We start from the raw sequence: 22,305 nt of genomic DNA on the forward strand, positions 1-22,305 counted from the left end.
AATTTGCAGGTTAAAACCCATTGTTCAGTTGTATACTTATTTTTACATCAAGTTATGTGTGAAAAATGATTTAGCTCTTTTCGTTTGATTGCAATTTGATACACGTACTGCAGTTCCGTCAGACTGTAAACTTGATTGTAAAAAAACTACTACAACCAGCGCTAAACTTAACACTAATTAACGAAAATTAACTCATTGCATTATGTTTAGTTGGCCTGGGTCGACAAGTTAGTACGGGTTGGGGTGGTTTTTGGAAATCGAATTCACAATTTTATTAGTTAGTTTTACAATCTGGCGGAAATTACAATATTACGGTGACATATACAAATCAGGTCAATACTTGTATATGGAAGTGAAAGTATTACACAGTAAGTGAGTCACATCATAAGAGACGCGGGTTCAATTCCCGATCACTGTTCAATTCAACATAAAATGGAATATATGGGATAAAAATCAATTTAGTTTTACAACGATTTCACCATATTTTTGTTTCTTTTGTCATAATATGTCATATATTGCTATCGGATTTACACAGCTCCCTTAATTTAGCTCTATCTCACTGGGAAGTACCATAATTTTCTACAAATATACGATTCTACCGAACAGGATAAAAGAGGAGAAAGTGAATTAATCAAAAGATTTAAAAAAATTAAAATTAGACAGCCATATTTTATTTGTGTCTCTTTATCGACCTAATCTTTGAAAGGCGAGTAAACTTAAGTAAATATTATTTTATTTTTTATGGCTGTTATGAACAAACCAGCACTATGTACGCGCATCTTAAACGTCATAAACCTACTTGTTTATTTTAAAATGAAAATTAATATTATTAAAATAATTATTTAAAATTTTTACAATTTAACAAAAGATAATTTGCTATAAATTTTTTTTTTTTAAATTTCATTCTTTCAGTTATTCTACTTTATTATTTCACGAATTATACCTCCTTCGTAATACATCATCACCGGGATTGATACAATAATGAAAAGTATTTTTGAAGTGACTGTTTAAAATTGAAGAATCAAGAAACAAATAGTTGTAAATCATGGCGACAATTGATTCTGAACGTGAAAAATGTCTTCAAGATTACAGAAAAAAATTGTTAGAACACAAAGAAGTGGAATCAAGATTAAAAGAAAGTAAGTTTCATTTTCCAAAGATAAATTTAGATATTAAATATCACATACGGCTTGTTCCAATCTTCACAAATCCATAACCCATGTCATCAAAATACTATTAATTATGCTATTTCAAAAAAAAAAATGTTTTGTTTTCAGTGCGAGAGCAATTAAAAGATTTGACTAAACAATATGATAAATCAGAAAATGATTTGAAAGCTTTACAAAGTGTTGGTCAAATTGTTGGTGAAGTTTTGAAACAATTAACTGAAGAAAAATGTAAGTAAATTAACCTTTTAATTGGAATACAATTAAGGAATCAAATTTTAGCATAAATAGTTTTTTAAAGGCAAGCTTTTATTAATACTAGAAACTATCATTCAAATTAAGATGACTATATCTGTGGGCTATACATTAGGCATTTTGTTAAAATATACCTTTCAGTTTAGCTAAACTTATTAAAAAAATTAATTGTCTAAATTCGATTGCTTTGACAATTATCTTCAGTAGCATTAAACACTTGTGAGTGTTTAAAATTTAGCTTAATATTTGTATTATGCTTCATGAAGGGAATATATTTTTAACAAAATAGACTGAAAACATAATTTCCAATAAACTAATAAGTAGAAAATACAGGGCGTTCTGTTATTGACTGCAGATCATCATCCTGCAGAATAAGCTCATAATGACGAAGGAAAAAGTTATTTTCCACTTTTGGATCTGAAGCCTACTTTGCGAGATAATTAACAAAATAAATTAATATATCTTTATCGAATCACAGTTCAATAAAATTTTGAATGAAACCAATAAAACAGTACTTAAATAGAGAATGTGTTTTATCATAGTGGAAGGCGTCTCTAAATGCAAAAATTTTACACAAAAACTATTTGGCTACTTATGTTATTATAAAAACCAACCCATTAAAACCTACACTGCTTTTATTTGTAAATTAAGTGTTGTACGCAGCCAATCGTGCGATATTACATACCGTAAGCATTAATTTAGCAAAACGGACCAGTTATGCTTAGATACATATACTTCGAGACAAACCAAAGTATGTATGTTGTGTGTTGACGTTGTAAAGTGAGACAATGTTTAAAAATAATAACAACAAAATGTTTATTTTAGTATTCACTACCCAATGCAATCAATTTACAATAAATTATTGTTTTATGATAGTCCCCTCTATATTCTAAATTGACACCTACTAATTTAATTAATTTGATAGGTCTGTGAATTCATAAATCTTCTATTTTCCCATAGTCACATCTACCGCATCAGTCCTCAAATGGAAATTTGGTATAGAGCTTCTCCATTTGTCTTGACAAGCTTAATTTAGTGGTACAATTTTCTGCTATCAATAACAGAACACCCTGTATATTTTTCTACTTATTACTCGACACGAAGTTATTTGGAAGTGCGACAACATTGAGCAAGGGCAATGTTGAAAGGCCTACACTACTTTAGATTTTTATTTGCCTCGTCATTTTTAAATTGCAGATTATTTGGTTTTTTCCTACTTTAACAGGAAGATAATCGGATCTCCGGCGTAAAAATTTCGTATAAAAAATTGACCGATTGTCCCCTGAAATATTCTTGAGAAAATGTTAAATTAAAATTTTATTTATAGTTATCGTAAAAGCTACAAATGGTCCACGTTATGTGGTAGGATGCAGACGTCAACTTGATAAAAATAAGTTAAAAGCTGGTACTCGTGTAGCCTTAGATATGACCACCTTAACGATTATGCGATATCTACCTCGTGAAGTTGATCCACTTGTATACAACATGAGTCATGAAGATCCTGGTGAAGTCACATATTCTGCTATTGGTGGTTTAAGCGAACAAATTCGTGAATTACGTGAGGTAATACACAAAAACTTAAAAAATTGATTTTGTTTACGCATAGTATTCCACTAGATTATATATACAATGTCCGCCAACTTCTTGTGAAACACAAAACTGACTATCAAAAAAAACTCAATTTTCAAATAAATAATTTTTTTTATATTTTAGGTCATTGAACTGCCTTTATTAAATCCTGAATTATTCATGCGAGTAGGAATTACACCACCCAAAGGTTGCCTGCTATATGGACCACCTGGAACTGGAAAAACTTTATTAGCCAGAGCTGTAGCTTCACAATTAGATGCTAATTTCTTAAAGGTAAAATAGCTGTATACAAAAAATCCGTTATTTTAATTTTATTTAATTCTCTATAAATTTGTTTAGGTGGTTTCAAGCGCTATTGTAGATAAATATATTGGTGAAAGTGCACGACTTATTCGTGAAATGTTCAACTATGCAAAAGATCATCAACCATGTATCATATTTATGGATGAAATTGATGCTATTGGTGGCCGTAGATTTTCAGAAGGTACATCAGCTGATCGTGAAATTCAACGTACTTTAATGGAATTGTTAAATCAAATGGATGGGTTCGATTCATTAGGACAGGTAATGAACGATGTTTATTTTTATACAGTAGAGAGCCTTCTTAAATTAAGTCGATATGTAATATATATTTTTGTTCTTTTACAATTAGCCCGGCTTCGTACGAGTAAAAACAAAATTTTAATTAAGATCTATTAAACAAAAATTTTTGCGTAGTTTAGAAGGAGTTAGGGAGTTAGCGGGTAAACGAATAGACGCGAAGTTCGATTTCACAATATTCCTTTTTTGAAAGCAATCAGTTATTTGGAGGAAGTAGTGATCCTTCCATGAGAGCTAACACAATATAATTTAATTTTTGAAAGACTTTTGATATGGCTAAATAGAGAGTCTATGATTGTCTATAGTTCTTAATATTAATTTATACTACCAGCAATATAAATATAAAATATTGGCTTTATCTTTGTATCTTTTCGCAGTGAAAATTTGGGCATGTCAAAGCAGTGCAGAAAGTTTGTCTGCTTTTTTCTAGATTGCTATATTAATATATGAAACTTGAATCATAGGTTTATAGACAAGAGGGAGCAAAAAGTAGGCAAATTTAAGTACATCTTGTACTAATTTCACAAGTAGTTCTCTTCCATGCTGCTATTGATACTCTTTTAATTCGTGTTTATCTTGCCATTGCCCGAGAATCCTGAATCAAAAGGTCGTGTTCTCTTGTATTCACTTCAATCATTATTTGAATTGGGAGCGTTCCAAGCTCCTTGATTTCATTGAAGTTCATTGATACTTGAATGCAACACTTTTTCGCAACACAGTTGTAAATTTTTATAATATTATACTAATTAATGTTTTATTTTTTAAAGGTGAAAATGATAATGGCCACAAACCGGCCTGACACATTAGATCCAGCATTATTACGTCCAGGTCGTTTAGATCGTAAAATTGAAATTCCTTTACCAAATGAACAAGCACGTTTAGAAATATTGAAAATTCATGCAGGACCTATTGCTAAACACGGAGAAATCGATTATGAGGCTGTTGTTAAGCTATCAGATACATTTAATGGTGCTGATTTACGAAATGTGTGTACAGAAGCGGGTCTATTTGCAATTCGTTCTGAACGTGAATACGTCATACAAGAAGATTTTATGAAAGCTGTAAGAAAAGTTGCTGATAACAAGAAACTTGAGAGTAAACTTGATTATAAGCCCGTATAAAAACCGCCATGTGGTTATACTAAATATTATATTTATAATCAATTATATGTAATTTTTAAAAACAAATATTAATAAATTTTTCTTATTTGTATATGTTTTTCAATTTTATTTTCAAAATTCCCACCATGAAGTGATTTAACGATATTATTAAGACATTTAATTTACAGACAGCTGAATATCAGCCTTTTCTGAGTCGCTTCTTTTTGACTGTTATCAAGTGGTCATAGTTTCCGACAAATTCCCTACTGGGGTTTTCATACCGATATCTTAAATATACCGTTTTCGTGCTAATTTGAAAACGCGATATTTTCGAAAATGTCGTAGAAAGTTCAGTACACTCGCCAAAAAGAAGCCACTTACGAAATTTCAAGTATGTATTAATCATTTAACAAAAAGGGAATTCTCTGAAAAGGGAGCTGTCCCGCGGACTATTATATAAAATAAAAAACAGAATTTTGAGTTTTAAAAGACTAATTTCGCCCAAGAGCGATATTACTGTCACAATAGTTATAAATGAAGATAATTTTGTTGTTTTTTGAGTACATGAATATTAATAAATTGCTTACGCTATTATTGTTCTTTACTCTTTGTGTCTTACACTGTGAAAAATGTATCAGGCTAATTCAACTATTATGATTAATAAAATACTTTTGGAATTTAGAAAATTTGTTATAACTGACGAAAAATTCTTTTATAATACAACGTCTACTTTCCAGGGAAATGAATTTCATTATTTAAATTTAAAAAGTGTAGCTTAATCGCTTCATCATCAAAAATTTATCTCTCTTGACATCTAGATTCTAAAGCCGTGATTCTGCAGCTTATGGGAAATTTATTATACAATTTTATAAAAATTTATAAAACAATTATTCGAACGATCTTTAACATAATATAGACAAAAATTCATCATGAAGTTCAAATAAGTGAATATCTTTATTATTATTCGTGTCTAGTTTTCATTTCGCGTTAAAAAAATTATTGAATTGTTATTAGTGTTATCGAGACAAGATACGGTCTGAGTGTGAATTCGAATAACATTCTAGAAAAGCCTGATATTTATGTCATTCGGGGAATAGCATTTAAAACTAAAATAATCCAAATACACCCACCCAAAAGAAGTATTACTAGACAACAATAGAATATTATTATTCTACGTTGCTAATAATCTATTTATGGATATTATATAATGGTCATGATTTCATAAATACTCATTATTGCATTTGATCATTTGTATATCATTTTTTTTATTTATCAAATAACATTTACTTAGTACCCAAATAAATATCGGATATATAATACAAAATTAAGATATAATTATATTATAAAATTTAAAAACAAATTAAATAAAATGCAGTAATTTTTATAGAATTTTTCCCTTTGATTAGGTATCTGTCAAAAAAAACCCAATGGCATTGAACACTAAAACGCATGTGTAAAAAATCTGACATGACAATTGAGAACAAATTCTTGTATTGAAAGAATAATGAAATCATTATTTTAGACGTTTTGACCATTTGTAGAATTAATTTAATTTAAATAATTAAAATTGTTAATTTGAACAGTGTGTATGTGTTTTAATTATAATCATAATAAACAATAATTAACATTTTTAATTTGAGTCAGGTATGTTTCAATATTAAATTTTATGTTTAATAATAAAAAGTGCTTAGAGTGGATTGTACTTTGAAATTTTCCTTAAAAGTAGAAAAAATTATGATTAATTTTTTTCTTCAATTATACAATTGATTCTTCATTTGAATCATTTTGAAATCATGCTAAATAAATTTTTATTATTGCAACTAATTTATGTTAGTAATTATTTAATTACGTTTAATTTATTTTTAAATTAGTATATACATATATATTTGTATTAATAAACTAACACTTTTTGGGGTAAAGTGTTAATCGTATTAAGTTTGGAAAATTTATGCAAATCACTTGAAAATGTCAAGTACATTTGACCTGTCAAAGAGTGGTTTGCTGTTTCTTTTTATTTTGATTATTTCTTTGTTTTGTTTAGATAATTTTTTTTATTGTAGAATGCATAAATAAAAAACTTCAGACACATAAAAAAGAAATTTATCGATAAATAGAAATGGGTTCGGTTTGGAAACGACTTCAGCGTGTGAATAAAAGGGCTGCCAAATTTCAGTTTACTGCATCATATCATCAATTAGATTTGGAAACTACTCCTAAATGGTAAATAGCTTAATTTTTTTCAATTCTTTCATTTCATTTAAGTATAAATCTACTTTGATCCTACGATTCATAAATTATCTTAATCCAAAGTACCATAGTATCATAGCATATTAACTGGAAAAAGCTGACAACCAAATTTTTTGATTATAAATTGGTTGATTTAGACCAAATTGGTTGATTATAATTTCTGTAATTCCACGATCTGGTAATTCTCTCAAATGAAAACATTCAAGAAAATAACTAAAGTAAGGTCAAAGATAACGCCCGTTCAGGCGTAATGACTACCAGATACAGGCATAAGTAACAGATAAATGTATTAAATAACATGCCTAATGCATAGTTATACATGGAAATTTGTTTGAAAAAAACCAGAACAACCTTTTATGCTTGCTATTCATTTGAAAAAAAGGAAAGACTGTCCCATGCCCTAAAAATTGATTGGCAATCGTTTTTATTTATTGGCAAACGCACATACAGAGAGACAGACACACATAGCAGGAAAACTTATAACACCCCTCTTTTTACTCATAAAAAATTAAAATTCTTTTTTCATAGATTCATCTTTGAGATATTATTTTTTGTCGATACTAATACTTTATCTAGCGATAGAAAAAAGAACTATAGTTTGCAACTCCCATAGATACATAATATTTAACATAGAAAAAAGTACAGCACATTAAAATGCATTATAAGGTATCTTTTGCCTTTTAATTAAATGAAAAAATCAGCTAAACTTGATGATATTAGGTTGATTTAAAATAAATTCTAGTGATTGTGCTGTTCTAGACATGTATTTTACAGTACCATAACGGAATTTTTATTACAGGCAACCAACAAAATTAAGCGTAGTAATGAGTCGAAGGTCACGTCGTATTGCCAGTGAACCAATGTTATGGGAACCAGGTAGTTTACAAAAACCACTTGCAGGTTCCGTTGAATGGGCTGTGCCAGACAATCATACAGTATGCGTTACACTCTTTAAGGATCCACGAACAAATGAACTGGAAGATAAAGATTGGACAATAAGTATAGAGGATGTAAGTTTAACTAATTTATAGTTTTTATTTTAAGTTTATTTTTAAAATGATGAAGCATTCAAATTCGATAAGATAAATTTTTTTGAAATATTGGATAATAAGTTTACAAGATGTAAATACAAGTAGTTGAATTATTTTCAAATTAATGGAGTTCAAATTCGATCAGTCCATTTTTTTAGAGAGATCAAATCATCTCTAAAAGTACAATTCCATCAAGACTTAATTTTTTTTTTAAATTCAAACATTTTTGTCGTGTCATTTTCGAAAAAAATAAAGCTTATTTATCTCTCGACAACTCCGTATATGGTAAAATGTTTGTAATAATTATATTTTCTTACTTAAAAATAGTGCTCGACCGAAACAGGAATTTCTACCGACACCGAATCTTCGGTATCTGTCTCAGTTTCGGTCGAAACCCAAACTTTTTGAGACATGTTAAAGTTGTTGTCTACTGAAATTTGACCCTTTTTTTTACACTTATACAGACAGTTAAACGTGTTAACTGAAATAAAAAACAATAATTGAAGTATGTGAAAAAATAATAATTATTTTTTGTTTATATTTTCGGTCGTGCACTACACAAAAACCGATTAGATTACGAATATTTTCCACTTAGCGAAGCCTACGTGTAAAAAATTGGTTGTGTATCAAATTAAACTTATTTTATTTTGATTAATAAAGTCTTATAGTTTAATAAATAAAGATAAAGTCTTTGTAGTTTTCCCAACAGATTTAAATTATTTGAAATCATGATTGAAATTTTCATTGTTTTAATCAATTTTTCTTATTTCTGTAAGCTGTAAGTAAAAAAAATTGATTGTATATTAACGTTTACTTATTCTTTTCTTATTCAAAAGCATTTAATATATAATAAATGAATATTTTCCCAATGAAGTTTTAAAAATTTGCTCGCCAGAGTTATTTTCTATTTTTATAAAATTCCAATGAATCATTAATTTTAACCAAACCAACAAAATTCATTTATCTGCATCCTGTATGTTTGCGTATCATATATTCAATAGAAAATTTATCAAACAAGTAACCTTGTATGCAAAGAGGATTTTTCAAGTAGAACAGTCTTGATCAGAATTTATTTAATAATTCTGTAAGGCAATGCCCTGGAAAGGGATGAAAACTGCTTTTTAAAAATTTCTCGCTAATATATAGCACTTTTTTCAAGCGTCATTCGTCTTTTAAGACCCTCATTTTGGTATTTACTATACAAGAAATTTTCCCTTTGAAAGAATCGAGAAGAACGCAAACAAATTTTTATTTTGGAGTTTGATGAAACTCAGTGGGTGGGGTAATTTTGATCCATAAGTATAAAAATTAGGTTAATTTAATGATTGGATGCAGAGTTTCTGAGATATCGCAATATTTGGATCGATTTTAGTCCGTATCTCAAAAACTATTCGGCCAGTCAAAAAATATACCCGATTTTTGTACTTTTTGGGTCAAAATTAACTTATATACTGAGTTTTATCGAAATTGGAGATAAAAAAAATTTTCGAATTTTTGCGATTTTTTGCAATTTTTTTAAGGGGTACCCCTATGAAAAAATCGACAAAAACGCAAAAAAAAATTTTGTTTTGGAATTTGATGAAACTCGGTGGATGGGGTAATTTTGATCCAAAAAGAATAAAAATTAGGTTCATTTAATGATTGGATGCAGAGTTTCTGAGATATCGCAATATTTGAATCGATTTTAGTCCGTATCTCAAAAACTATTCGGCCAGTCAAGAAATACACCCGATTTTTGTACTTTTTGGGTCAAAATTACCTTATATACTGAGTTTTATCGAAATTGGAGGAAAAAAAAATTTTTCGAATTTTTGCAATTTTTTGCAATTTTTCGACTTTTAAATAATTTGCACTTGTTCGGTAACTAAATAGAAGTATAATGTACCAATAAAGTTCATCACGTCATATGAGCTACTTGAAACGAGATACAGTGCAACCTCGATATAACAAATCTGAAGGGAACCAGTAAATATTCGTTATATCAAGTAATTCATTAAACTGAGGTTCGTAATATTGAGGTTAAGTTGGTCTAAAATTCGTTATAAAGAGGAAAAAAGTGTCGGAACCTCTCGCGACATGAATTACATACTATGGAGCATACTAACTGTCATATATTGGTGGGACTTTATACGTTATATAAAGGTTTTGAATTGACGAATTTCGTTATTTAGAGGTATTTAAATTTTTTATTATAGTTGAAAATTCGTTATAAAGAGACTGTTCGCAAAAAATATTCGAAATGTAGAGGTATATTTTATATTGACTCTTATGGACAATTCAAGGGGATTGCGAAAAATTTGTTAAATCGAGGAATTCGTTATATTGAGGTTCGTTATATTAAGGTTGCACTGTATTTGTTCCTCAATTAAGCGGTACTAAAAAGTATCGTCAGCTATAATCATATAAGGAATTAAGTATTAACATTTAATTTCTGTGCAATTAATATGAATATTTTCTTATGCAGGTGGCAACCAATGGGAAACGAAGACAATTAGCTGTAAGTTTGATAAATATGCGAAAATATGCAAGTATTGGTTCATCACAACACGAAGTACATCTGAATTTTAAAACAACAACCAAGAAAATTGTATCGGCATCATTAGATTTAACATTATCATGTGTATTTTTGCGAGAGGGTAAAGCTACGTAAGTAATATTGTATTTATTTTTATGTATTGATACTGCATTTTCAGAAAATACAGAATATTTCGAAAACCGTAAAATTTAAGTGAGGTAAACCTTAATGATACTCACTATAATTTGAATCGTAGCGGTGTTCTATTTAAAAAAAATTCAACTTTAATTTTTACCGTCTTTTTTGGACATCATGTACATTACGAAAATAATTTTATTATTTAGCGGTTTGGCATTAACTTGCGTGTCGAATAACGTGAATAACTCGTATGGTATATTTTTTAACTTCGCTCATATTTATTATAAGTACACTCAATTGCATTACAAATTAGCCAATTGGACACAATCTAACTGATTGTGATTTACTAGTTCATATTCATTAAATTCGATCGTGTCATGTCATTTTTATAAGATTGGTGCCATATAATATCCTGCATGAATCAACCTACTGTTTGTTATAAACTAATGTTATATTATAGTTTTTGTATGTCCTAATGTTCTAGTGACGAGGATATGCAATCTGTGGCATCATTAATGTCTGTAAATAATAATACAGATATTGCACCACTAGATGATTTCGAAGATGATGATCTATCAACAAGTGATAGTAATTCACAATCAATGAAACAAATGCACGATTTAACTGAACAAATGAATTTAATGACAAACAGTTTATCAGGTTCAGCGTTTGCAAGTACACCAATAAGTATAACAAGTATACCATCATCATTTCAACAAAATGATGATATTGATATAACACCTACTGATAATGAGAATCATCATAGTGCCATATTATCATCATCATCACCAGACAATACGACTACACCGGAATCACAACAGTCTCAACCACAAATACAAAATCAAACGGACGCCGAGAAAATTTCTACATCAACGCCAATTAAAACTACTGATATTATAACAAATGATAAACGTGATACAATTAATCGTAATATACGATTAAATTTAGAGCCATTAGATTTTAATAAAATACAACAACAGAGTCATGTGAATAATAAAATGTTTAAAAGTAATATACAAAAGGAGACAACACCTGGACAAGATTTATTGGAATGGTGTAAGGATGTTACAAAAGATTATAATGGAGTGAAATTGACCAATTTAACGACTAGTTGGCGTAATGGTTTGGCGTTTTGTGCAATTATACATCATTTTCGTCCAGATTTGTTGTAAGTTATTATTCGGTTTTGATATTTGTGAAATCTCTACAAGATAAACAGCTGACTGCCATCTTCTATGTTACTTATTACTTTGAAATTATGAAATTTATTATTTTACTAGCTGTTGCCCATCTGCTTCGTTGGATATCTTAAAATAACGGAATTCCATACAATTTGAATACCTTATTTTACTTCCTTAAACAACGAATTTTCATAAAAAAGTAATACAGTAAACTTTTATCTCAGTAACCAGGAGCACATATATAAATTTTTACATTTCTAACTTCAAAATTGACCAAGTTTCATATAAACTTTCAACCCTCATTTTAATCCATTGTGGGATGAATTTCCAGAAATCCCGTTTTAATACACACTTCATTTAAGTTGATTGATCAGTGAGTCAGTCAATTTCTTATTTTATACATATTGATAGAAAAGCTCTTTCATTCGGCTTTGTGATAGTCAGCTTAGAACGCGATCGTTCTTAAATTCGTGGATGATTTTAAATCAGTAAATTTAATTGAAATTATTAAATAAATTTCAGAGACTACGATACATTAGTAGCACATGATGTTAAAGGTAATTGCAAAAAAGCCTTTGATGCTGGAGAAGGTCTTGGAATTCCACGTGTTATTGAACCAGCTGATATGGATCTTTTAGCAGGTAATTATGAAAAAAAATTACTAATTATACAGAAAAATTAAACATAAATATAATTATTTAGTGCCAGATAAATTAGCTGTAATGACATATTTGTATCAACTACGTGCACATTTTACTGGACATGAACTAGAAGTTCATCAAATAGGTAAAACGACAGATGAATCGAGTTACATGATTGGTAGATTTAACACAGATACTGATACCGATGTTAGTGTACAATTATTTGGTCAAGAAATTGTTGACTTACGAAATAATAAAAAGAAGGTAATTTTTTTATTTTTAAAATGTGAGCTGCTAAATTTGGTCTATTAACTTTATACATTGGGTCTAAAGAGACGGTTCTAGTCTCATATAGAAGCAAATTTAGTCTTCTTCCAAACATCTTGAGATAGCACTTCAAAAACGTCAGGGGGATAACTATAACGTATGGTTGTCCTCGAGAGTTTTGTCATCCAATAAATTAATTCATTGCCAATGTAAATTTTTAGATAACAAATAATACTCAAGAAAACGATCAGTTATCGAATAGTTTAGATACAGCTGATAATAATTCATCAAAAATACATAATTTAACATCAAAATTCCGTTTACCATTAACGAATATAACCAGTACAACGGCACCAGTGGTATCAACAAATGAAAATGAAAATACTCAACCAAAGTCGCCAACAGTGAAAGATGTTAAGGATATAATTGTACAAAGTTCAAAGAATATACTAGGTAAGTGTAATTTTTAGTGAATATTTTTTAAAGGAATATAATTTAAAAATGTGCTAAAAATCGTGGTTAATGCCGTGGTATTGACTTTACTTGATTTCTCGACTCATACAAATAAAGCTGAATCTGGAAATCCAATTTATTTTCTTTAATTTTATTGAGTAGTGATCGTATATCAATAAAAAATGAGTGTAAGGGTTTTTTTTTTTATTAAAAGTACAATGCATTCCATTATTAAAATGATGATTTTGAACGACGGTCTTCTGATATTAAATAATATGTGAAGTTAACTTTACGTTCTCTGATTAATAATGGAAAATTTTCATTGTATTGAACTTAACTTATGAAACCACCCTTTTCAAACTTGTCTTGTTGTTCCATTTTCTTGAAACGAAAGCATCTACTTGTGCCATCTTAATACTCATTAATGCCATTAAGTTGGAAAATTAATAGGTCAATAATCATGAATTGATAACGCAATTCAATTATATTATTCTAATCGATATTATTTTTGATGAAATGTGAGCCAATAGTTCCATTAACTCATAAAGCACGTACTCTATTTCAATGATTTTGTGAATTCAAAGGTTAGAAAATTGAATTGTTAACTTCTTCTGCATTGCACTTTTTTCCAGTGGCGCCTGTGGCTCGAATTGAAGTTTCGTTTAGCGTAAGTTAAAATAAAAAACTGACAGTTTTTGCGGAACAGTTTATGTTCCAAGCAGAAATTCAAATAGTCCGCGGGGCAACATCCTTTTGTTAAATGATTAATACTTGAAACTAAATGAGTGGCTTCTTTTTAGCAAGTCTACCAAACTTTCTCTCTATGACTTTTCGAAAGTTCTGCGTTTTCAAATGAGCATGAAAACGTCTTATTTAAGCTATTACGTATAATTATAATTTTAATATTTTTTATTCAGGGAAAGTATTATCACCAACCAAAGATAAATTATTACAAAAACGTGATTCAATTCCAAAAGTTGATAATAAAAATCGTCCAATTTTAATGACACGACGTCAATTAACTGATCCATTTGGTTCGGACGAAGAAGAAGATGAATGTTTAGAAATACAAAGTTATGGTGATCAAAAAATTATAACAACTACCACAACCACCACCAAAGTTCCTAATTATAATAATGAAAATAATAAAGTGATAACAAGTGATGTGGATAATCGAACTGCTCCGATAAATAATATTACAGAAAATAATAGTAGTAGTTCACCAGTGTCCAATTTGCCAAAGAATGTAAGTAAAATTTATTTCGGTAAATTTTATTATGATTTTATTTTTGAAGTTTATTTGATTTAAAAAATTTGTCTTGAATCCAAAAATATACTTTTTTATATTGTACAAATTACCTTTTTTTGTTTAGTATTAATTTTCCAATTTCATTGATTTAATTTTTCGATAGTGTTTTGAAGAAAAATAATTATGATTTTTAATTCGAAATAATCATTATCAAAAAGGTAATTTCTATAATATCGAAAGTGTATTCGTTGAAATTAATTAACGTTTGAAAAACAGTTTTAATTATGGCAATAATAAGAGTAAATTTTATGTATATTCTTTTATTTGATTACCAATTAGTTTTTATAGAATTGCATCGAAATTATACAACTTTTAAGATTATAAATTTTAAGAAAAATGTGATGATTTAAAAAATTAAATATTTAAATTATTAATTGCTATTGTTCACAAATACTTTTATTAGAATTTAGATTTTCAATAGTAATTTTAAACGTTTTTATAATTTATTTGCGAGTGCTCGCGACTAGACGGAAGTTGTAACACCATAAATTTAATAATTTCATCTTTTAAAGGCATCAACCCATAAAGCTGGAAAACAGTTTAGAAGTGCATTACATCACTTAGAGACAGTTGATTAATTTGCGATAACAAACTAATTTAAAAAAATTTTTAATTTCTACAAAAGTTTTGTGTTAATGAAAATGTTAGGTTTTTAGACTACGCAGGTTTCTAATCTGCTTATCGCTGTTTTCAAACATTACGAGTCCAATTGAGATGAAAGTTAAACTTACCAGCTTAATATTACTATCTAGTGATTCTAATTTCAAGGTGACCCGATCAAATATTCGAAGATTTTTACCCAACTGGACTTCACAATTTCCAAATCCATGAAAAATATTATTAAACAATATTTTCTGATATTTTAACTATAAAAAAATATTTCGTTTCAAATATTTAGCTATTAATATTAAGTAACGCAATTGGTTCTAAATGTATAGGTGGCGCAATTATAATTGAATTATTGTTGTTCTTTATTTCATGTTACCAATCGTGATATAAAGGTTTGGGGTTGTTTATTTCTCACCAAATCATCTCCAGATATGGGAAAAAAAACTTACAGAATTCTTAAATTAAATTTTTTCTCATTTTTTTCGTAGTCGAATATTATGACCATGACTTTGAAATACAAATGACATAAAAACGTTTAAAATAAACTAATTAGTGAATATTTTGAAAACAATGTAAAGACATTTCATCTTTCATTAAAATGCTTCAATTTTATAATATTGTTTTTATTATACAAAATTATTGTTTTTGCGTTTTGTTTTTATTTAGTCAATTTGCTTATTTTGCCGATCATTGCTTTTCTTTGTTGATTTGTTTTATTTTAACATTTGAGTGTGGTTGATTTGTTTATAATTAGCACATATTAACTCGACATGATGAACTACGGGAAAGAGCCCGTCAATTATTGGAACAAGCAAGACGGGAAGCTGCTGCAAGGGGAAATAACGGCATTATACAGTCAAACATTTCTCCTGATGCAAAGGTGATTTCATCATATATGTTTTTAACTTTTTTTTGTCAATAATTCAGTTTTTTATAATTAATAATTTTTTAAAAGACAAATTTCAAATAGACTCGAATATAAAGAATGGAATGTCGTTTGGTATAATTTGTCATAAAAATTCCTTATTCTCAATAAATTTTAAAATAAATTTACTTTATTTAGAATTAGCAGACCTACAATTTTCCATAACTTAACCAATTAGACTTGTCAGAATAATTGAATTTAAATATTTTGGGAGCTCACTAAGTTGATTTATTTTGTTAATAAACCATTTATTTTTATTTGTTTATAACTTGGTGTTTACAAATTATTTATAAGCTTAATGAAATGTTTTAAGCTTTTAACTGATTTTTAAGTTACAATATTAATATATTTGATGAAAAATAGAAAATTTTACAAAAAAAATAACTAAGACAGAAATTTCTAAAATAAACAAAACACATTTTTGCAAGCTTTTTATCAAGTTTACTGCAGTCTTTTGATCCTTTTTAAATTGTCCCCACTAAAAAAGTTCTGAACTCAAGTAATTTATACGGAATAGGAGGTTAATTTCCCGTCCTACAATTTGCTAAGCTCCTCCTACATGTTATTTATGGGTTTTTAATCCTGGTTATGGACTAGCCATTACAATTCCTTTTAGGAGAGTTGGTTTTTTTTTGAATATAACCTTTCGGAAACTGCTATCAAGACCATACACGATTGAAGGTCAATTTCGTGATTTTTCTTCTAACCCCTAATGTATCTATAGAAGTAAGGTTTTGGTTATGGAAATAAGGATAAAGTATGCTATTTTTGAGGATTTTTTTAGCTAACGTCTTTAAAGTTGTATTTTTTACACCAATCTAATTGTAATAAATTTTCCTACGCGTTTTTTTTTTTTTTAATAATACTAAAATTTAGTTCAAACGAAATAAGTTTTACTATAGAATTTCTTTTCCTTATTTTATTATTTATTTTACAATTATATTAAGAATTTGAGGCTGATTAATATTCCGTTTTAGGGCAAAATGCAGAATCCCATGTATGGTATATTATTATTATTATTTTGCTTTAAGAATAAATGCTTTTGCCTATCATAAAATCATGCCTTTTATTTTTATAAATTTTCATTAATTTTTTTAAATTTCATATAAATAGATTATTATTAATTAAAAGTAAGTTTGGTCTGAAATTAAAAAGTTCTAAAATTCATTAAACATATATTTTATATGATTTAAAATCAAACTTGCTCTTGAAATAGAAATATTTATAAGTATTATTGACAAATTATTGTAATAGATAAAAAAATGAAAAAATTATAATCATTCTTTAGACTGAAGAAGAGAGACAGCAACAACTTCGAGAACGAGCTCGAAAATTAATTGCTGAAGCACGTATGAGTAATGGTGGCGTTACAACAGTCATTGGACCTGATGAACTAACAAAAATTAATATTGAACGATCGTCGAGAGCATCGTTAAGTCCTAAACGTAGCACGCCATCACCGACAATAGGTAATACATAAAAAGTTAGGCAAAAAATTGTTAATCAAACATATACAGTATTACTCATAGACTGTCGTCTATGAGTAATACGATCTACAAAGTAATTAGAACCACAAAGTGTACTTTAATGTTTACCTTTATTTTGATGTATTAAACAAAAAATTCTTGAAAGTAACCTTGATTTGAGTCAAGGATTTTTATTTTTAGTGAACGAATTAAGTTTGGTACAACATCATTTCTCTTCCACTTGTCCACAGATTTTATCCTGCCTTGAAGTATGAATTTGGATAAACATATATAAAATAATTTTCTGTTTTATAGAAACAAATGGTAATATATTTACCAAAAGTATACCATCACCAGGTGAAAATGAAATTAAGAAGAATTCACCACTCCATTCGTTTACATCTTTAATGGAAAAAATTAGTCCGGAAAAATCTCCTGACGGAATCAGTTCAAAAGGAGTAAGTAATAGTTCTTTAAATACAGAATAGCTGAAAGTTTTTCATATAGGCATTTATTAGTATAATTATATGTTATATAATTTTTCTACAAAAAGAGTAAAAAAACGACTTTATATTTGCTGCACTTAACTAAACAAATGAGGCATAAAAGATTTAAAGGAGATGGGCGTGGGGGTGATTGGTGGTTTATACCATGCGAATGATTTTCTGTTAACAAAATCGAATTTTCATAGAGATTTTAATTTTTCTAGAGTGTGCGAAGAGATGTTACTAACTACATTCAAAATGAATTAGAAGCTTTAGAACGTGAACAGTCAGCAATTGATGAACAAGCGGCTGTTTTAGAGAAACAATTACGTGCTGTGATGGAAAATCCTGGTTCTGATAGTATAGAACAACATGAATCGGAAGATTCTCTAATGGCTAAATGGTTTACATTAGTCAATAAGAAAAATGCATTACTTAGAAGACAAATGCAGTTAAATATATTGTAAGTATTTTTTGATAATTTTCTATAAAAATCTTGCTAAAAAACTTGAAAAATTAAATCAGAGTGTCCACTTTATGAAAATCAGTTTTTTCTAATTTTAAAATATCCAAAATACATACTTTTCCTAAAATATTAAAATTAATAGCTCTATTTTCTGTAGAATTTATCGTGATAAAAAATTTTCTCAACTTTTCATAGCATAAGGAATCTCTTACAATCTTTTCTTCGCATAATTTTCGTGCCACGATCTCTTGTTTCCAAAAGGTTCATTAAATGTAATTTTATCAAAAATCAACCACAAAACAATTTTCTGTAGAAAACCTGAAGCTGCGTCGATAATAGAGAAATATTCTCGATGGTGGAGTATTCAAATATAACTTGAATATAAAAGATGATTGGAATCTAAGATTGTATTTTCTCATAAACAGTGGACCTTCTGAATATAGCATTTTCGAAAAGAATAATATTAGATCTATTTAAGGATATAAATATAAAATTATTGTTTATTATTTTTTAAAAGCAGCACAAGTTTCGAAAATGCAAATATATTTATGAAATTGATAATATCCTATTCCTTTTACAGTCCAAGTTCCTCATCCTTTGTGTACTATATTTTTGTAATGAAATTAGGTTGACAAAAATATTGTTTACATTATACAGAGAAAAAGAAGATGATCTAGAAAGTCGATTTAAATTATTAAATCGTGAGCTACGTTCAATATTGGCAATCGAAGATTGGCGTAAGACTGATGAACAACGAACACGGGAAACTTTATTATTAGAAGAATTGGTCCAAATAGTTAATAAACGTGATGAATTGGTGCACCACCTGGATTCACAAGAAAAGGCGTAAGTATAAAAATAACAAACTATTCCTTGAAATTAAAAGTATTCTATTAAAATGGAATGGCTTCAGTTTTAGATTGGGTTCTCTATTACTCCTAGTCCATATATAAAAATAATTATCATATAATTCTACATAAAAAGTTTGTTTGGGATTCTTGGGGTTTGGGGTTCTTTAGGATTCCGTTGTCAAATGGCATCATAATTTTATTATGTTATATAAAAAGTGGTAAACATCTTCTTTGTACAAAGCGATTACTTCACTATCAAATGTAAAAAAAAATCGAGCATTCGCGTTAGGTATTCCCTAACTGCGACACCGTGCTTTAATTAAATTGGAGGGACGCTACTTTTATATTGAAAGCTACTTTTTCCCACTTCGTATCCCATAAGAGGAAATTTTCTGGAATCATTTGTCCTATTTTTGCCAATTTAAATTTAATTTTAAAATTAATAATTTTCAGTTTAGAAGATGATAACTTAATTGAACATGATTTATCAAAAGTTGAAATTCAACGTAAAAATAATTGTTCGATCCAATAAAAAAGAAAAGGAGGGTAATTCTCAACAATTCAAAAAAGTATTAAGGTAAAGAAAATTCTAAAATTTAACTAATAATTTTATAGTATGATTTATAAGCCTGCTCAATTTAACTGTCGTATTCCTGTCTACCTTGACATAAAGTGTTTATTAACCTCGTGCGTTTTATGAAAACCTAGTGTTTAATAGGTTATTGTTTAATCGCAACAAAAGCTCAATTAAGTTGTGATATTCACATTGATTTAATTAAATTTAACCTGATAATTTCAACACAACATGAGTCTGTATTTGTCAGTGGTTTTCGATACAGTCAAGCTTCTTAAACAACCTAAAATAATCTGAAAGATTAAGGTGTTTTAAATATTGGTTTATTTGTTGCTTAGGCTAGCATCACATAGTCAATATTATTCAGCCAATATGGATATTGAACAATATATTGATCGTCTGACGAGTATAATGAAATAATATTATCGATAGAAAAAATATTGAAGACAAAACGATCAATTTTACCTCACACGGTCAATATTATTGAGTTAATATCGACATTGATCAGCATATTTATCATCTGAGGAGTTGAACTGAAACTATAATATGTCTTTATTCAAATGACGATTATAATTGATCAATGATATTGACTGTGTGAAATTAGTCTAATTAGTACTCTTTCAGCAACTAAACTTAACATAACTAAAAAAAAATTTAGATAGCTTTGAGGCTATTCACTTTTTCTTGTCTTCGGCAAAGCTTATTATCGCAATAAGTTTTATTTCGCGAGGTAAGCTTCGCGATAAAATTTCCAGTAGGGAAAAGATTATTAGCTAAGATTAGTTTTACAGCTAAATTTATTATTTTATTCTAGGTTATTTGTATTAAAGACGTCAACAGTGGTAACAGAAGTGTAATTATGGTCGTCAAATATGTACTGACAAACAAATAAAGAATGTTTTTATTTATTTTTGATGTTCATTAGACAATTAAAGCATAGTAATATTTTAAAAAAACAATTCATTTTTAAATCTTTACAAGTACCTTGAATGGTATTCTACGATATATCAAACTAATTATAGAACTATATGTAATACCATCATCATTTTTACTACATTTTCACAATACCCTTAAATGATTCAAGGGTCTATCCATAAAAATTGTTGTTGTTTTCATTCGATAAATATATTTGATCTCTTAAGTTTAAGTTCAACGATGTCTTTAAATTGAAAGTCACTTTAATTCTTTTGCAAATTATATCAAATTAACAAAGAATTTTAAAGAAAATGGAAAAAAATTTGACACTTTATCTTTGCTGAAGACGACAACCAAACACAAAAGACAACCATGCATAAGGCATCTTCTTCAGACATTTAGCATCTCATATATCTACAATTTATTTTTTCATAAACTCGATATGCGGAGTGCCAAATGTCTGGAGAAAGGGAATTAATTATATAATAAAAATAAACAATTTATTGAAAAGTTAATAAGCACATTTTTATAGGTAGACCTGTGGCATTTTGGTAAACATTGATCGCAAATCATTTCACCATGGAATATGTATCTCTATGGAATATGTATTTATAAATAAATACTTAATAACCATAAACATTGTTTATCCCTTCTTAGAGAATAAAAACATTATTATTCAAATGGTCCAATAGATAAGAATCATTAAACATAATTGAATAAATTCTCGGAACATCTAATTGTTCACTAATTTATCGATAGTTTATAAAAATATGGATTAACTTTTTTTTAATGATAAATGTGATCGATAAAATAATCTTTTTAAGATTTTAATTTATTCAAAAGAATCAAAATTTTAATTTATGTTTTATTTATGAAGAATCAAATGAAGTGTGTTTTATTCTTACAATTAGTTCTAGAATTTGATAAAACTGCACGCCTGGCTTCTTTTTATTTATTTTCTATTTTCCAGTAAAAAATGATTTACTGGAACTTCGTCTGAATTTTTTTTTTAATTGCATCAAACTATGATTTTTTAAATAACTATTAAAACAAAGGAGGGTTAATTTTCAGAGCTTTGGATGCCAAACTACCTTAAATGATATTGGTTTTATACTAAATTAATTTCTATATTTCATCCGCCAGTTATTCAAATCCAATACATAATTTAACGTTTTTCTTCGCTCTAGATGATACTGTACGGTAATCACAGACTTGTATTAAATATAAATTGAAAATATATTATAAGAAATAGCATGTTTTTCGCTGACATATTTAACGTTGACTATTTAAAATGTACATGAACAACAAGGGGGGGGGTTATAAACCACTTTTCAGTTAAAGGACAGGCATTGGTAATATGTATTTAATGTAAGTCTATGGCGATAATATGTCTTTTTACCAAGTCTGCCCAGCTGTAACGTGTGATTCTAGAATTATATATGGAACAAATTTAAGACTTTGAATACGATCAATGCAATTTTATTGAATAACGCATTAGCTAAGTTAATAAAAGCTAAATGA

At 28.2% G+C, this 22,305-nt stretch overlaps 2 protein-coding genes across 3 annotated transcripts; both read left to right on the forward strand.

Moving 5' to 3' along the window:
- Positions 1 to 988: 988 nt before the first annotated feature.
- LOC123291813 (26S proteasome regulatory subunit 10B) lies at positions 989 to 4,769 on the forward strand. Its single transcript, XM_044872233.1, has 6 exons — positions 989 to 1,139; positions 1,278 to 1,397; positions 2,749 to 2,984; positions 3,135 to 3,284; positions 3,351 to 3,575; positions 4,379 to 4,769. Exons 1-6 carry the CDS (start codon positions 1,046 to 1,048, stop codon positions 4,730 to 4,732), a joined length of 1,179 nt encoding a protein of 392 aa, XP_044728168.1. The 5' UTR covers positions 989 to 1,045; the 3' UTR covers positions 4,733 to 4,769.
- A 1,555-nt stretch (positions 4,770 to 6,324) lies between these two features.
- Positions 6,325 to 21,498, forward strand: LOC123292451 (EH domain-binding protein 1). 2 transcript variants are annotated; one of them, XM_044873116.1, is made up of 16 exons: positions 6,325 to 6,355; positions 6,772 to 6,931; positions 7,758 to 7,968; positions 10,454 to 10,635; positions 11,127 to 11,810; positions 12,346 to 12,464; positions 12,526 to 12,728; positions 12,953 to 13,184; positions 14,102 to 14,430; positions 15,857 to 15,982; positions 17,316 to 17,496; positions 17,809 to 17,951; positions 18,203 to 18,441; positions 19,102 to 19,290; positions 19,749 to 19,872; positions 20,684 to 21,497. In XM_044873116.1, the coding sequence occupies exons 2-15, from the start codon at positions 6,828 to 6,830 to the stop codon at positions 19,825 to 19,827; spliced, it is 3,021 nt and encodes a 1,006-aa protein (XP_044729051.1). In that variant the 5' UTR covers positions 6,325 to 6,355; positions 6,772 to 6,827; the 3' UTR covers positions 19,828 to 19,872; positions 20,684 to 21,497. The 2 variants fall into 2 exon arrangements, with proteins under 2 accessions (XP_044729051.1, XP_044729052.1); XM_044873117.1 differs by lacking the exon at positions 15,857 to 15,982 and having other exon boundaries at positions 20,684 to 21,498.
- Positions 21,499 to 22,305: the final 807 nt, after the last annotated feature.

This window comes from Chrysoperla carnea, chromosome 2 (assembly GCF_905475395.1).
Source record: "Chrysoperla carnea chromosome 2, inChrCarn1.1, whole genome shotgun sequence".
NCBI classification, from domain to species: Eukaryota; Metazoa; Arthropoda; class Insecta; order Neuroptera; family Chrysopidae; genus Chrysoperla; species Chrysoperla carnea.

Coding starts and splice junctions, on each gene's coding strand:
- LOC123292451 (XM_044873116.1), top strand. CDS start 6,828: ATGGGTTCGGTTTGGAAACGACTTCAGCGTGTGAATAAAAGGGCTGCC. Junction 12,729..12,952: donor TACGAAATAATAAAAAGAAG/GTAATTTTTTTA, acceptor GTAAATTTTTAG/ATAACAAATAATACTCAAGA. Junction 18,442..19,101: donor CAAATGCAGTTAAATATATT/GTAAGTATTTTT, acceptor TACATTATACAG/AGAAAAAGAAGATGATCTAG.
- LOC123291813 (XM_044872233.1), top strand. CDS start 1,046: ATGGCGACAATTGATTCTGAACGTGAAAAATGTCTTCAAGATTACAGA. Junction 1,398..2,748: donor ACAATTAACTGAAGAAAAAT/GTAAGTAAATTA, acceptor TTTTATTTATAG/TTATCGTAAAAGCTACAAAT. Junction 3,576..4,378: donor GGTTCGATTCATTAGGACAG/GTAATGAACGAT, acceptor TATTTTTTAAAG/GTGAAAATGATAATGGCCAC.